We start from the raw sequence: 17,747 nt of genomic DNA on the forward strand, positions 1-17,747 counted from the left end.
TTGGAAGGTAAATGACTTGTCCAAGATGATGCACCTAGTAAGGGGCGGAGCAGAATTTGATCTCAGGTCCTCGTGACTCCAAATGCAGCATGCTTTCCTCTTTCCTATGAACCTCCACAGGCAGTGGAGAGTTGTCAGAGGTTTCTGAGCAGGGGTGTGAGGTGATGCCAGTGGTGTGTTAGGCCCCTGGACTGGTCTTTCTATGCAGGGGGCAGTTGGAGGCTGCCAGATGCCAGGGGAAGAATGATCATGTGCCTTAAATGCATGAGTGGTCGGGTGAGTTTGAAGGACCTATAGGTTGGGTCGGATAGTCACCAAGCAGCATGACCTCTGGGGTCCCTTTGTGCTCCAGGCAGCTCAGAGCCTCCTAAGCCAAGGGAGGCTGGCAGAGGAAACACAGAGACTGAGCTTTAAAGCAAATCCTAGAGACCAATGTGGATGGTGGATGTTGGAGCAGAAGAAGGGGCCATGGAGTCAGTCCTTTCAGGAAGGGCAGCACCAGGCTAAGTGAGCCCTCCTGGAGTTGTTTCAAACCCAAACTTGTTGGTGTGTCTGGCACCAATCTTTGGAAGCAGCCTGCAAAAGGGGCTAATATATCAGAGGACAGAATTGAGATCCAGAAAGATCTCCCCAGGTTGGAGCCAGTGGATGTTAGGCATTAGAGCTGGACATGGCCCCTAGGGATCTAGATGACCACCACCCACCAGCCCCTCATTTTACAGAAGAGAAAATTAGGCCTGGAAAAAAAGGTAGAGTTAACTTCTCAGAGGTCATGGAGTGATCAGCAGAGACTGGGGCCAGAACTGGGTCAAGGTAATGGGAATGTTTAACCTGAAACAGAGAACACTTGGGCGTTCCTGATCTTTGGTATTTGAAAGGCTAGCTTGTTGGAAAGGATTGTTCTTTGTCAAGAAAAGCAGGATAGTCAGGAGGAGGCCTTGAATTGCAGGCTAAGTAGTTAGTTTTCCTGGTGGAAGACTTGCTTTCCATCACCCCAGAGGGCAGGATGAGGAGCAGTGGGGTAGAACTTGCAGAAAGAAGCAGATGTGGGACTTGTATGAGGACACATTCTGTAATGTCTATAGCTCTCCAAAAGTAGCGTGGGCTGCCTCAGGAGGAGTGATTTCTCTGGCTCTAGAGGCAACTAGGTGGCTCAGTGGATAGCACTCTGCATCTTGCCTCAGACACTTACCAGCTATGTGATCCTTAACCTCTGTTTCCCCAGTTTCCTCAGCTGAAAAGCGGATAATAACACCTACCTTCCAGGGTTGTTGTGAGGATCAAATGAGACAGTATTTGTAAAGTGCTTTGTGGAATGCCTGGCACAGAGTAGGCACCCTTCCTTCCTTCCTTCCTTCCTCCCTCCCTTCTCCCTTCCTTTCTTCCTACCTCCCACCTTCTTTCCCTCTTTTACTTCCTTCCTTCCTTCCTTTCCTTTCCTCTCCTTTCCTTTCTTCCTCTACAAGCAAAGACTAGATTCTTGGGGACGTTGCAGACAATGGAATTTCTGTATTAAGTGATGAGGCTAAATGACCTCGGAGGTCCCTCCTAGCTCTGAGATGGTGTGATCTGACGAGTCTCTATTCGTCTTAGAGCAGACACTTATCAAAACTAGCCTCTCTTTCCCCTACTCATCTATTATGTTCCCCCCTTCTCAAGGGAGGTGGAAGGATGGTCACTCTGAAGGCCCTCCTAGCTCTAAAGGTGCACAGGTTATTGTTGCTAAAGAAGTCTGGTGGTGGATTCCTTCGATCCTGGCAGTAGTCAGGTATGGTTTATAGGCTCACAGAATTTAGGAGTGGGGATTTAGAACTTAGAGACCCATCCTATAAATGGATACTGTGACCCAGAGTCTGTCCAAAGTCACACAGTTAGCTTCTAGCAGAAACTAAGACTAAAAAAGGTGGGTACGACCCAGATTGTGGAGGACTTTAAATGCTGAGCTGAGAATTCTGTATTTTATTCTAGAGGTAACAGGAAGCATTGAGATATTTGAGTAGGGGAGTAATGTTATGAGATCTGTTTTAGGAAAACCAGTTGGCCAGAGATTGCCCAGGGAAAAGGATCGCTGAGATTACTTTTTTAAAAAGAAATTCAATTCTATTTTCAGTTTCAAATTCTCTCTCTCTTCACCGCACCTTCCCCCCCCCCCCCCCCCCCCCGGCCCCGAACCCATTGAGAAGGTAGGAGAAATAAAACCCATTACAAGCATGTATAGACATGTAAAACAAATTTCTGCATTAACCATGTCCCTTCCCCCCTCCCAAAAAAAAGGAAAAGAAAAAGAAAAAAAATAGAAGAAAATATGCTTCAATCTGTACTCTAAGGCTGTCATCACAAGTTCTTTGGAATCGTGGTTGGCCATTGTGTTGATCAGAGTTCCTAAGTCCTTCACCGTTGATCATCTTTGCAATATTGCTGTTACTGTATAAATTGTTCTCCTGGTTCTGCTCACTTCGATTTGTATCAGTTCATCAAGTCTTTCCAGGTTTTTCTGAAGCTATCCCCTTCACCATCTCTTACAGCACAATAGCAGTCCACCATAGCATGTTCAGCCATTGCCCAATCGATGGGCATTCCCTCAATTTCCAATTCTTTGCCACCACAAAAAGAGCTGCTGTAAATATCGTTGTACATATGGGCCCTTTTCCTCTTTCTTTGATCTCTTTGGGGGATAGATCCAACAGCCATATCTGTGTGTATATATAGATACACACACACACACACACACACACACACACACACACACACACAGTCTAATAGCTTTGGGGGCCCATCTCTCTGGTTCTCCCTTCTGTGCCCTTTGCCTTCTCCTTCTCTGTTAACTTAACAAATATTTACTTGGCGCCTGGCAGGTGTGCTAGGTTCCAGAAAGGGAGACACAGGTGTAAGGCACAGCCCTTGCTCTCAATGCACTCACAGGTGCATGAAACAGAGGCTGGTGAATTGTTAAATTGTGTGGTGCAGACAGTGTGGGATGGGAGGCCTCAACCACACCCTTACTTTTCCCTCTTCTTGGCCCCATGGGGCCCTCCAGACCAAAGGAATTATTTTGCCCTGATCTAGCTTTAAATTCTCTTTTTAATGTTGTATTCATTTCGATGGCCCTTTTAAAGAAAACTTCCCAATGGCTGTCTCCTCTCCCTTCTTCTCACCCTTTACCCTGCAGGCTCTTCCCTGCATAAGCCACAATCCAAGAGTTTGCAGCAACCATGGCCAGACCTGAGCAATGTTCCTGGCCTCTATGATGCCCTTAATAAATGTTTATTGACTAACCAGTCAAGCAACAAGCATTTATTAAGCACCTCCTGTATGCCAGGCACTATGGTAGTCCCGGGGGATGATAACAACAGCTAGCATTTATATAGTGCTTTAAGGTTTACAAAGTGCATTACAAATGTGGCATTGTTTATCCTGGGAGGTAGGTTCTGTTATCATCCCATTTTATGGATGGGGAAACCAAAGCAGACAGAAGTTAAATGATTTATTTAGGGTCATACAGATTATAAATGTCCACAGCTGGATTTGAACTCATGTCTTCCTGACTCCAGGTCCTACACTGTATCCACTGTGCCATGTAGCTATCTCCTAGGAGAAAAGTGGAAACGGTCCCTTTCCTCTAGGGGCTTACATTCTATCCAGTTAAAAGACCAATGAGGTGTCTTTGTCTTCCTGTTACCAGTGGCTGCCTCTCTGGCACGCTGCCCCAGCCCCCTTGGCCTGCCCTCCAGTGGCTGACCCTAGCAGGGTCATCTCCCTACTTTCCTAGCCCCTTCCCCCTGCAGCTGACCCTGAAACATTCATTCTACCTCTACCTGGTGGGGACTGTTCTCCCTCCATCATGTCACTGAGTACTCTCGATCCTGTCTTCCTCCGCTTCCTACCTCCAGAGCCTAAGATGCATTTTCCTCTCCATTCCCACTCTACTTCTAATACCACTGACCCCAAGGGTCTCCCTTTAGCCTCTGACCCCAGGATGGACTTTCCTTTACCTCTTCATTAGCTCATCTATGTTGTATTCTCCCTATCTGGCACATAGTAGGTGCTTAATAAATGCTTTTTGGTTGCTTGATTGCCTGCCCTCCCAACATCTGGACTCTCCCATTCTCAGACCCCTGGGGGTTCTTGCTAGCCCCCTCATTAGCTGGCATCAGAGTGCTTTGTCCCTTTTCCCCATCCCACCTCGCCGGGGGCTGACCTCAGGGTCCTTGTTTATTCCTAGGTAGTGCACAGGGACCTGAAACCCAGCAACATCCTTTATGTGGATGAGTCTGGGAACCCTGAGAGCATCCGAATCTGTGACTTCGGCTTTGCCAAGCAGCTTCGAGCAGAGAATGGGCTCCTCATGACTCCCTGCTACACTGCCAACTTCGTGGCCCCAGAGGTGAGCAGAGTCCCCATGCCCTTCCCTTTCTGCCCTGTCGAGGAGGCAGGGTCTGGGTCCTGGGATTGAGGCCCAGTCTGGCCCCTCCCCTCTTAGGTCCCGTTCCTGAGTGGCCACCAAGGGAGTGGTGGGGGAAGAAACAGCATCTGTTTAAGTTAAAAGTACTCGGAGATTCCATCGAGTGCTCCCCGATGGCCGCCCAGGGCAGTTCCATCCCTCCTGTGTCCCTGTCCTGTCCTTCCTGCCCCTTCCATGGTATCATCTGGAACTCTTCTTCTGTGGTTAACAAATGGTTGTATAGATTTTGCCTTGGCTTTTTACTTACTTCAGGTGGATACTAAACCAGGTCAGGTAACTGGTGAGCCACCTCGACTTGGTTATCTGTGCCAGTGTTTGCCCGACTAGAATGGAAGCTCTTTGAAAGCAGGAGCTGGTTACTTTGTCTTTGCATGGCTAGTACCTCACGCAGCACTTGATAAATGCTTCTTAAACTAATGGAATTGAACTCAGTTTCCCCATCTGTAAAATGAGGGGTTAGACTGGGTGGCCTCTAAGGTACCTTCTGGCTGAGTCCAATCCCATGACCTGGGGTTGAGTTATGTCTTAGTGTCTTAGACACTGACTAGCTGTGTGACCTTGGGCTAGGCCTTTACCCTCTTGGCCCAGTTTCCTCATCTGTGGAATGAGGTGGTTGGACTTCATGGCTACTAAGGCCCCTTCTCGTTCTAAATCTAAGATGCTGTGAATTGAACCCAGGAAAAGGCTGGCTGGTGCGCCTGCTTGTACCTGGCATCCCCCGAAGAGGGAATCCTTCCTCCCCTGCCATGAGCTGGGCCACTTGCCCTGTGGCACCAGGAGGCTGGAGTCCCAAGTCAGCTGGAGGCAAAGATGGCAGCATGTGGCACGGCATCCCAGGCTCCCAGAGGCCTCCTCATGCCGCCTCATGGGATTGTAGTGAGAAGCAAATGAAATAATGCCTGTAAACTGCTTCACGCACCTTGCAGATGCCAGTAATCATCTGTGAATATGACTCTTCTTGCCCAGGTCCTGAGGCGGCAGGGCTACGATGAAGGCTGTGACATCTGGAGCCTGGGCATCCTTCTCTATACCATGCTGGCTGGGTAAGTGGCCTGCCCCACCCTGGAGGATGGGTGGGATCTCTCCTGGATTCCCTCCTCCCAAGACCCCCAAGGGCCTGAGCTCTGGCATCTCCTCCCCTCCTTTTCCCCAGAATGGCCCATCAACCTTGCAAGTATTTATTTACTGCTGGGGAATGGAGGCAATGGAAAGGGGCAGGATCACTGGAGAGGTGGGGGAGTGGGCGACACCGGGATGAGGAGCCTGAAGGGCAAGGTTGAAGTTCTCTCTGCCAGTTACAACTCATGGGACCTTGGGGCAGGTCACCTCATCTCTTTGGGCCTCAGTTCCCTCATCTGTAAAACGGGAATAGAAATCCTTGCAATAGCCCAGTGAGTTGGGTAGGGACAGAAGCTCTTTGTGAACTCCAAAGCCTCCAAAAGAGATAGCAGGCTTAGCATGCTTCTAAAACTGTAGAGCATTGTGTTGTAGTGTATGTAGACACGTGTGTAGGTGTATATAGTGTGTGTATGTGTATAGTATATATGTGTATATATGGTGTGCAGATATATAGTGTATGTATGTGTATATATTATATATGTAGTATGTGAGTGTGTATATATATATTTGTGTAATATATATATACATATATATATATATATATATATATACAGAGAGAGAGAGAGAGAGAGAGAGAGAGAGAGAGAGAGAGAGAGAGTGTTCAGTCATACCAGGGTCACACAACTAGTACCAGATTTGAACTGAGGTTTTCCTGACTCTAGGCTCAGTGCTATATCCCTGAGCCACCCAGCTGCTCCCCCCACACACACGCACACGCACACGCACACACTGTGAGAAACATGCTTAGTCTAGTAATAAACAATACTCATTGGAAAGCCAGGAAGGTTTTCATTGTGTTTATTTTACGTTTATTCTTTCTGAATAAATGGGTGGCTCCCTTAATGGGATACAGCTTGTTCAGGCAAATGCCAGCCTTTTATGCTGTTCCTAATTCAAATTTCCCGCCTGCCTCTTATTGGTTAGGCACTTCAGAGTTACAATCTGAAAAATACCCAGATCCCACCCCCCACGTGGGTCCCCACTCCTGTTAACATTTAGATTCTTCAAAGGAATCCCCCAATTGATAAGAGGCCGATCCAGGATGTTTCAAGCTTCCTTCACCATTAACATAAGAAGAGTACTGAATTTCTCCTCTGGCCTTTGAAGTTTGTGGATTTTATCTAAAGTACCGGGAAGGAGTAGTTCACCTATAGATATGTGAATTAGCAGGCCCCCACATCCCTGTCCAGTTAAGTGTTAATCAACATTCCAAGATTTTCTAATCCATTCCTTTTCTTGCCTTCCCTAACAAATACAAGATTTTCTGGCATAAGATGTATTTTCTGTGGAAACAAAAGTTGGGTTCACTTCTTACACTACACACACATAAATAGTGTGTGTGTATATGTATATGTATATATATATATATGTTAAAATGTTAGCTATCATTATTGGTGTCATCTTTACGAAGATGGGGAGAATAAGAAAACTTACCTGGGCAGCAACACATAGGATGGACGGAAGGGGGCAGAGAGTGGAGATGGATAATTTATCAGACTGTTGAAATGGTCCAGGCAAGAGAGGAGTGAGGGGGCCTGGATTTAGCATCAGGGGAACCTGGGGCAGCTCTTGGCTCTGGCACTTACCACTTGGGCAAGCTGCCTCTGGGCCTTCAGCCTCAGTTTCCCCATCTATAAAATGGGGGATTGGACCAGACACTTGTTTCAACAATCCAGCTAACAGCTGTTGTGGGGGTGAAAGCCCAACAACAAGAATGCTACCAGCACCCTGCAAAAGCACAGGTTCTTTTGATCTGCTTAACTAAGGAAAGCTGTGTTAAGGGGTTGACAAGCTTACTTTAATTCAGCATACAGATATCACTCACTTAGTTCAGGGGAAAAGACAAGCACACTGAACTTTAGAGCAAATAACAAACAAAGTACAAACATCGACAGACAGACTTTGTCTGATTCAAATCCCAGTACATAGTTACCAGAGTTCAACAAAGTCTCAGCATCCAGGTTACAAGCTGGAGGGCTCCTTAGCTACAGCTGCCCGGAGTCTCTGCATCAGCACCATCAGGAGTGAGAGCCCGAGCAAATGGCTCTGTCTTCTCTTCTTATAGGGTTTCAGAGTCATCAAACGTCATCTGAATGACCAGAACTTAGGCTGCTATGATTGGCTCTTGAGTTAGCACCACCCCTTGGTACCCTGGGAGCTTCACACCCACATAGGCTTAGTACCTAATAGGGGTTTGGGCCTGGGGCTTAGCACCTAGTAAGACTCAATTAAATACACTGAATTACTCAAAGGAAACAAAAACCAAACTCTTCAAGGGCACTTGGTCGAACTAAGTGTTAAGAGCCCATTTTGCTTACCAACACAATGCTCCAAAGGTCCCTGTGGCTCTAACAGTCTCTGACCTTCCAAGTTGCAAAGTTCCTAATCCTGGCCCTCAGCTCAGTCTGCCAGCCCTTCATCCTGGGCTGAAGTTCTGGGCTTCCCCTGGCCTGATCACCAACCTGGGCCTGTCCTTCATATTCACTCAGTTCTCTTGCTATGGACCCGCTAGTGTCTCAGCCCTTGAGGAAAATTTGCTGCTTCAGCTCAGTCCCCCAGTTATGGTGTGGGAGCCTTTTTTTTTTTAATTTAATTCATTTTGAACTTAATATGTAATGATTAAAAAGGTTCAAGAGACATAGTTTCTGATAAGGCCAGCAAGTTATTAATAAAAGGGTGATCAATGGCCAGCCCTCTTAAACCAAAGACCATCATGGCAGCAGGGTTCAGTTTATAGAGTAGGTATTCCATGAGGGACCCTTGGACAGAGATATTCTCTCTATACTCAAACCACCCTCGGCCTTAGGCTATCTAGACCAGAGCATCTGTCTCCACCCAAGCTTGAGGCTTCCTCCACCTTAGATTAAATTCCTTGTAAAGTTGGCTGGGGTCTGACCGGGAGAGTTAATTCAGTCCCATTATCAGTAACATCCTTCAAGAGACTGAACTTTTTTTTTTGAGGGGGGAAGGCAGGGCAATTGGGGTTAAGTGACTTGCCCAAGGTCACACAGCTAGTAAGTGTGTCAAGTGTCTGAGGCCAAATTTGAACTCACATGCTCCTAACTCCAGGGCTGATGCTCTACTCACTGCGCCACCTAGCTGCCCGAGACTGAAATTTTTAAAATCAGAAATTTGGAAGAAGGGGACAGTTCTGAATCTCCCCAGGATATTGGTTATTAATAATCATTTCTCACAAATACATAAAGACAAAATAAATTCCATTTACATAGCACTACCTAAAAAGAGGATTCAGTATAAAACCATGAATTTACATTTCACAGTTTACTTTAAAACACTAAATAATTTTCAAAGCGGCGTTCTCAAAGCTACTGTGCTTCCTTCTACATTTTCTTTTATTCTCTGCTGTGCACTTTTTATATTTTTCCCTCCCTCTTCCCACCCCCGCCCTGGAGATAGCTATCATTAGACACAAATATGTATATATGGAAAACCATACTATCCACACTTCTGTTTATCGGTTCTCTCTCTGGAGGCAGGTCCTTTGTAATTAATTTGGGTATTTACAACACTCAAAATGACTTAGTCACTCGGTTCTTAAAATAATACTGCTATTACTGTATAAAGCATTCTCTTGGTTCTGCTTGTTTCACTCTTCATTATTTCATGCAAGTCTTTCCATGTTTTTCTAAAATCATTGAGCTCATCATTTCTTTTTTTTTTGGAGGGGAGAAGGCAGGGCAATTGGGGTTAAGTAACTTGCCCAAGGTCACACAGCTAATAAGTGTGTCAAGTGTCTGAGGTCGGATTTGAACTCAGGTCCTCCTGACTCCAGGGCTGGTGCTCTACTCACTGTGCCACCTAGCTGCCTCTCATCATTTCTTTTTTTTTTAATTTAACTATTTGTTTTTAGTTTACAACATTCAGTTCCACAAGCTTTTTAGTTCCAAATTTTCTCCTCCTCCCTCCCCTCCCTCTCCCTCTTCTCCCCTCCCTCCTCCCCTCCCCAAGACAGCGTGCAATCCGATATAGGCTGTACATATACATTCACATTAAACATATTTTCACATTAGTCATGTTGCAAAGAAGAATTAGAACCAATGGAATGAACTACAAGAAAGAAGAAACAAAACAAAAAAGAAAATAAATTGGATCTGCATTCAGACTCCGTATGGATAGTGTTTTCCATCATGAGTCTTTTGGAGCTGTCTTAGAACCTGGCATTGCTGAGAAGAGCCAGGTCTCTCAAAGTCAGTCCTAGCATGCTGTGGCTATTACTGTGTACAGTGTTCTCCTGGTTCTGCTCCCTTCACTCAGCATCAGTTCATATAAATCTTTCCAGGTTTTTCTGAAATCCGCCTGCTTATCATTTCTTATAACACAATTTGCTCATCATTTCTTATAGCACAGTAATATTCCATCACAATCATGTAACACAGCTTATTTAGCCATTCTCCAATTGACAGGTGTCCCCTCAGTTTCCAGTTCTTTGTCACCACAAAGAGAGCCACTATCAATATTTTAGAACATACAGGTTGTTTTCCTTTTTCCCCGATCATCCTGATCATCTTGGGAAACAGACCTAATAGAGGTATTGCTGGGTCAAAGGGTATATGCAGTTTAATAGCTCTTTGGGCATGATTCCAGATTGTTCTCCAAAATGATTGGATTAGCTCATAGCTCCACCAGTAGTGAATTAGTGTGCCAATTTATCCACATCCCTTCCAACATTTGCCATTTTCCCCCGCTATCATTTTAGCTAGTCTGATAGGCATAAAGTGATATCTTTAAGTCATTTTAATTTATATTTCTCTAATCAATAATGATTTGGAGCATTTTTTCATATGACTATAAATTGTTTTTATTTCTTCATTGGAAAACTTGTCAATTCGGCAATGAGTCAATTCTTACAGATTTGACAATGTTTTTTATATATTTGAGATAGGAGACCTTTAGCTGAAAAACTGTCAAAATTTCCCCCTTCCCCCCAATTTTCTGCTCTCCTTTTGATTTTGGCTACATTGGTTTTATACAAAAGCTTTTAATCTAATGTAATCAAATGATCCATTTTACCCATAATGTTCTCTGTCTCTTGTTTATTCATAAACTGTTCACCTATCCATAAGTCTAATAGGTAATATGTTTCCTGTTTTTCTACTTTTCTTGTAATATCTCCTTTTATATCTAAGTCATGTGTCCATTTTGACCTTATCTTGGTAAATGGTGTAAAATATTGGTCTATGCCCACTTTCTGCCAAGCTGCTTTCCCAACAATTTTTACCAAGTAAAGAATTCTTATTGCCAAAACTTAAGTCTTTATACTTGTCAGACATGGGGTTACTAGTACTCATTTACTGCTATATATTGCATGTCTTCTCTGTTCCACTGATTTACCTTTCTGTTTCTTAGCCAGTATCAGATAGTTTTGATAATTATTGCCTTATAATATAGTTTAACGTCTGGTACTGCTAAACCTCCTTCTTTTATGTTTTTTCTTAATTCCTTTGATATTCTTGACCTTTGTTCTTCCAAATGAATTTTATTATTTTTTCTAACTCAGTAAAATAATTTTTTTTTGTAATTTAATTGAGATGGCATTGAATAAATACATTAATTTAGGTAAGGTTATAATTTTATTGTATTGGCCCTGCCTACCTTGAACAATTCATATTTCTCCAGTAATTTAGATCTGATTTTATTTGTATAAAAAGTTTTTATAATTTTATTTATATAGTTCCTGGGTTTGTTTTGACAGGTAGACTCCCAGGTATTTTATACTGTATAGACTAGAGTTGTTTTAAATGGGGTATCTCTTCTTGCAGGGTTTTGTTGATGATAATAGGAAGGCAGATGATTTATGTGGGTTTACTTTATATACTGCTACTTTGCTAAAATTATTGTTTCAACTAACTTTTTAGTTGAAGCTTTAGGATTTTCTGAGGAAATCATCATATTGCCTGCAAAAAGAAATAGTCTTACTACATCATTCCCTATTCTGATTCCTTCTATTTCTTTTTCTTCTCTTACTGCTATTGCTAGGATTTCCAATACAATATTCACCAATATTGGTGACAGTGGGCATCCTTGTTTCACACTTGATGTTACTGAGAAGGCTTCTAGCTTATCCCCATTACAGATACTCTTTGCTGATGGTTTTAGGTAAATGCTTCTTATGGATTCAAGAAAAAATCCATTTATGCCTATTCTTTGGGAGACCAAGTGTTGATCGGTCAACATTTATGAAGTTCCTACTGTGTGCCAGGCTCTGTGCTACGTATTGGGGATACAAAGGCAAAGGTGGAACAAAACCTTCCCCCCAAGAAGCTTACATTCTAAGACACGTTTATGTTTGTGTGTGTATACACCACACATACACACACACACACATACACATACAGTCCCAAACGTCTTAGTGCAGCTTTAAGTTTTAAAAGCTTAAATATTAATCTTTAATAGCTTAGGCCATATTAATATTACATGTACATATTAAGCTTTAATGTATTAAAACTACACTAAGGCTTTTAGGACACGGGGTGTGTGTGTGTGTGTGTGTGTGTATGTGTGTGTGTGTGTCTACACACTGGGACACAATATATACAAAATGATTACAAGGTAGTTGGAAGGGAGGACAAGTCCTTCCATCCTCAAAATCCTGCCCCCCTCCCTCCCTCTCCTGAGATTATTCTAAAGATTGCACCCCTGCCTCTGACACAGACTGGCCATATGACCTGTGCCCTGTGCCATTTTTTCAGACTTAGCTGCATATGACTTCATGTATACGATCAATATCTTATTGCTTGCCTTCTTACGGAAATGTATTTGCAGCTCCCATTTCCCTCCCTACCCCAGTACCTAGTGAAAGACTCTCCTTGCCTAGCTGGTGCTCAAAGTTCTTGTCTCTGGGATTTCAGGCTTTGGCTCTTCCCTCCCGCTTCTCTGGACATCCTTGTGCTCTGCCCCACCTTTCCTTCCCCTCTCCCCTTGAGCCACCCCTCGGGTCTGCCTAGGCCTCTTGGAACCAAATCCATCAGCCAGCTCTTCCTAGCAGGTCTGGCCCTTGGTGTACAAGGGCCTTTTCTACCCAGACCATAGTGGTCTTAGGACCTTCTGTCTTAGACGGAAACAAGAGACAGAATGATGAGAATACTGACTTTTTCCCCCCAGATACACTCCCTTTGCAAATGGGCCCAGTGATACCCCGGAGGAGATCCTGACCCGGATCGGGGGAGGAAAATTCACTCTCAGTGGTGGAAACTGGAACATGATTTCAGACACAGCCAAGGTGAGGCTGTGGGGCCCAAAGCAGCATTCACTATGGCTTAGGGGAAGCACAGCTCTAGTCAATCAGGCATCAGCTGAAAAGCATGTATTAAGTCCTCCTCGGGGCCAGGCATAGTGCCAATCCCTGGAGATACAAAGAAAGGCAAAGCAGGTCCCGTCACTCAGAGTCCCCATTCTAATGGTTGAAACAACATGTAAATAATTAGGTTCATACACAATATATTCCAAGTAGATGGAACGTGGTCTCAGAGGGGAAGGCACTAGCAGCAGGGTCTTTTCAAGAAGAGAAAAGTGAGCCTCCCCTGCCTAATTTCTCCCATCACAGTGACAAGCCAGACATCCCATTTCTGTCCCCCCTTCTTCCTGCCAGGGCTGCCCTGCTGAAAGTGTGGCTGTGTGGCAGCAGCTGCCTCTTGGATCGGGGGAGTTTCCAAATCATTCCCAGTTGTTCCCCCTGGAGTGCCTGGTCCCTGACCCTACCTCCCTTGGGGGAGCTGGTCCTGGGTGTGACCTTGGGTGTGGGCACTAGGCTTTCCCTGCTCACACCAGCTGTTTCTCCTTCCGGCCCTCCCAGGATCTGGTGTCCAAGATGCTCCACGTGGACCCCCACCGACGCCTGACCGCCAATCAGGTTCTCCAGCACCCATGGGTCATGCAGAAGGACAAGCTTCCCCAGAGCCAGCTGTCCCATCAGGATGTGCAGCTAGTGAAGGTGAGTCTGCCCTCCGAGGTGCTCCTGCATCCATATCCTCCTCCTGGACCTGGGACACCAGAGAACCTGAGGGGCAAGGGCAGAATCCACATCATCCCTGGTCCCTGCCCTGTACCAAGACCTGGGCATTGTGGGCAAGCATGGGAGCTAGGTCTATGATTTCAATGATGCAGAGAAATTAGCTTCTGCTGCTGCCACTTTTCCATTCAGTCCTGGTTCCTCACAGTGCCCCTGGCCTGTATGGCAGCAAACAGTGCCGTATTCTCACACGTGCTTGTCAACACGAGAACTGCCTTCCACCAACTAGGCCAGCTCTTCAGCCTCCCAGAGAAAATCCTTCAGCCAATACAGTTTGGCATTTTGTCTCCAACTTAAATCTTTTAAATATATTTTTTTTATTTACTTTGTTGACTATTTCTCAATTACATGTAAAAAATTCTTTTTTTTTTTTTTAATTTTTTTTGGAGGGGGGAAGGGCAGGGCAATTGGGGTTAAAAGTGACCTGCCCAAGGTAACACAGCTAGCAAGTGTGTCAAGCATCTGAGGCCAGATTCCTGACTCCAGAGCCAGTACTCTACTCACTGTGCCACCTAGCTGCCCCCCATGTAAAAAATTCTTAACATTCATTTTTTTTTTAATTTTGAGTTCCAAATTCTCTTTCTTCCTTCCTCCCCTTCCCACTCCTTGAGAAGGAAGCAATGTGCTCTCAACTTTACATGTGAAATCGCCTGCAGCTTGGCACTGAGAGCGTAAGTGACTTCCCCAGGGTCACACAGCCAGTCGGAGTCAAAGGCAGGGCTTGAACCCCAGCCTTCCTGATGACGAGGCTGATTTTGTATCTCCTATACCAGGCTGTGGGTGGGATACAGGAGAAATGGAAGATTACCACCTCCATCTTTGAGGAGCTTCCAGTAAAGGGGACGTGTGGCCCCTGCCCTTGGGGAGCGCCTTGTCTAAGGATATAAATAGGAATACAAATATTAGACAAGACGGAAAAGGAAGGAAGGATTTATTAAGCACCCACTACATGCCAAGTGTTGTGCCAAGCACTTTACAAATATTGCTTTATTTGATCCCCATGACAACCCTGGGGGTGGTAGGTGCTGCTGTTATCCCAAATTTACAGTTGGGAAAACTGAGGCCAAACAGGGTTAAGTGACTTGCCCACGGTCACATAGTTTATAAGTATCTGAGGGCAAATTTGAACTCGGGTCTTCCTAACTCCAAGCTCCGCATGCTGTGCACTATGGCGCCGCCTAGCTGCCTCTGAAGGGCTGCATGAATTATAGCCAGAAAACGTGGTCAGAGCATGATAGACCTCCGAGGTGGCCTGGTCCAGTTCCTTCATTTTGTAGGTGAGGAAGAAAGAGTTCACTCTAAGTGGCTGAGCCAGCATTTGAACCCAGGTCTTTGGTGACTCCAAGTGCCTTTCGCTCCTCCTGCCTTTCAAGGGTGTGGATGTGGGTGTGTGCCCAGCTCTACAGCCCAGGCACAAGAGGGCAGCACTGATTAGGGCCCTCCACCACCAGGCATGAGGAGAGGGGGCCAGTAGGGGCAGTGTTAAGGCCAGGAAGACCTGAGTTCAAATCCAGTCTCCGATCCTGCCCAGATGACTTTGGGCATGTCATCCTATATTGCCTCAGTCATAGAGGACTCACTGATCCCTGGGGACATTCGGGGCCCAGACACTGTCACTCTTGGGAGGCAAGGGAACTGACCTGGCCGGTAGAGGTCATTCCTGGGCCGACAATCACAGCCTCCTCACAAAGCATCCAGGCCAGGGGTCCCAGAGGGAGGCAGGACTACGTGGAGTCCTGGGCACTGGCACAGGCTCATCTGAGATGGCATTGTCTTGAGGAATTAGAGTCATCCCTTAATAGAATGTGAGCCCCCTGAGGGCAGGCACTGTTTCATTTCTGTTGTTGGATCCCCAGTGCCTGATAATTGGTTATTAATTGATCGATGGATCTAGGTTAACCTTGTCTCCTGGTCCTTCCCCCTTCAGGGTGCCATGGCTGCCACGTACTCCGCACTGAGCAGTTCCAAGCCCACCCCACAGCTCAAGCCTATCGAGACTTCCATCCTGGCGCAGCGACGTGTGAAGAAGCTGCCGTCCACCACGCTGTGAAGGGTTGGGAAGCATGTCACAAGCCATGAGGCAGTGCCCGTCGCTATAGACTCTGCACGTTTCCCTGGGGAAATCTGCACTTAATCTGCCTGGGCAGGGAACCGGGAGCCAGCCAGGTGGGAGCTCCCGGCAAGCGGCCAGCTTGGATGGGCTCCCCTGGAGGATGGGGGAGGGAGGATTGCAAAGTGCCTTTCTGCTCCCAAAGCACGGACCATTCTTGGCAGGGGCTTTCCTGATGGGAATCAATCACTGTACAAACTCTTCTTTTTAAAAAAAAGAAAACAAAGGGGGTGGTGATCAAATCTTTTTTTCAGGATCTGTTTGTCAGAAGGAGAAATGTTAACTACAGACAGAAGGAGGGCCACAAAGCAAGACGAAGGGACCCTCCATCACTGGGGAAGGGCTCAGGCTCTGTTTCTGGGCCATGGACTCGTCAGACTAGATTGGGGCACGGATGTCTGTCTTTGGTGCTTCTGAGATTTGAGGGTCCCTGCTCCCTGGACACCCTCTCCGGATCCCCTCTCCACTCCAGAGGCGAAGGGCTTCCTGCTGCCCATCTTCACTTCAGTGCCCTCGGCCTTGCATAAAGGGATTCTTTCCCCAGGATCCTCTTGGGCCTCCAGAAAGGTTACTGAGCTGCTTTTTGTGGCCAGCGGAGCCAGAAGCAGCCCAGCTTATAGCTGGCTTTATCCCAGCTGAACAATTAAAATGCAGGCTTAAGCCCTCCACCCGCCCCGCCCCACCACCTGCCAGACCAGGGTGCCAGGGTCATGAAAGCACTTTTTGAATGACTTGAGATTCACCACTGGACAGAACTCCCTAGAGCCAAACATAATTTTGAGTGTATGTTGGGCTTACAGAAGGGGAGAGAGGGAAAGTTTGGGGTTAGTTTTTGTCTTTGTTTTTTTCATTTGTTCCTTGGCTGGTTACTCAGGGTTCAACTGTCTGTAAGCTTTCTAATAAACTTATTTCTGAATTGAGAGAATCTCTCTCTGACAGTTCCTCCCCTGTGACTCCACAAACAGGTCCCTCTTCTGTGCTTAGCCAACAACTTAATTCTCCTGACGAATGTAGTTAGATTTTGAATTCTCTGTACCAGTGCTGCTTTCAGAAATGAGCCTGAGATGTGGTATCTAAAATAGACAGGGCTCTGTGCTGGTGCTTTTTTTTAAAATTATTTTTCATTTAAAAGTATTTATTTTTTCCTCCCTCTCACCTCCCCCTATCCCCATTGGGTGAAAGGAGGAAGAGAAAAAGAAGGCACGATTGATGTAAATTGTTGAGAATTGTTGATAAAGAATGAGTTGAAGTCAGGAAAACCTGAGTTTGAATCCTGCCACAAACACTAGTTGTGTGACCCTGGGCAAGTCACTTAACCTCTCTCTCCCTTAGTTGTATTAACTATAAAATGAGGATAGTAATAACACGTACTTCTCAGAGTTGTTGTTAGGGTCAGATGAGAGAGCCCTTATAAGATACTTTTCAAACCCTAAAGTTGGTTGGTTGTTGTCCTTCGTTCTTAAAGGAGGACCAAAATGACATCACTATGCTTGAGTCAAGATTCAGTGTGTCCAACTGATCAGGCCAATACAAGCTCGGAATGCTCTACCACAGGTCAGCACAAATAGTCTGCGTGAACATTTGGGGTGGATACTCCAAATTGTGCATCCTGCATTTCCTTTGAGCTGTTTCAATTATATGAAGAAGCAGAGAGCCAGGAATACAGTATTCTAGAAGGCAAGGGATCTAGGCTTACAGCCAAGAATACCTTACCCAGCAAAACTGAGTATAATCCTGCAGGGGGAAAGGTGGATCTTTAATAAAATAGAAGACTTCCAAGCCTTCCTGATGAAAAGACCAGAGCGGAATAGAAACTTTAAAATTCAAACACAGGAGTTAAGAGAAACATAATGAGGTAAAGACGATTAAACAATCGTTGGGGATTAAACAGGAACGAACTGTTTGCATTCAAATGTGGGGAGATGATACATGTGTCCCCTATTATTCCCAATATCATTAGGGATCATAGAGGGAGCCTAGTTAGACGAGGCCTGGGAGTGATTCTGTTACAACTTGATGATCTTAAG

The 17,747-nt window shown here is 45.6% G+C and overlaps 1 protein-coding gene across 1 annotated transcript in view; it reads left to right on the forward strand.

Moving 5' to 3' along the window:
- The window catches only part of RPS6KA1 (ribosomal protein S6 kinase A1), a 71,021-nt gene extending 54,202 nt beyond the window's left edge, over positions 1-16,819 (forward strand). The window contains 5 exon segments of the mRNA XM_036746533.1: positions 4,223-4,384; positions 5,429-5,505; positions 12,704-12,821; positions 13,395-13,532; positions 15,538-16,819. Of these exon segments, the coding sequence (XP_036602428.1) occupies positions 4,223-4,384; positions 5,429-5,505; positions 12,704-12,821; positions 13,395-13,532; positions 15,538-15,660 (618 nt within the window). The 3' untranslated portion in view covers positions 15,661-16,819.
- Positions 16,820-17,747: the final 928 nt, after the last annotated feature.

The sequence above is a fragment of the Trichosurus vulpecula genome, chromosome 2 (genome assembly GCF_011100635.1).
Source record: "Trichosurus vulpecula isolate mTriVul1 chromosome 2, mTriVul1.pri, whole genome shotgun sequence".
In the NCBI taxonomy this organism is placed as follows: domain Eukaryota; kingdom Metazoa; phylum Chordata; class Mammalia; order Diprotodontia; family Phalangeridae; genus Trichosurus; species Trichosurus vulpecula.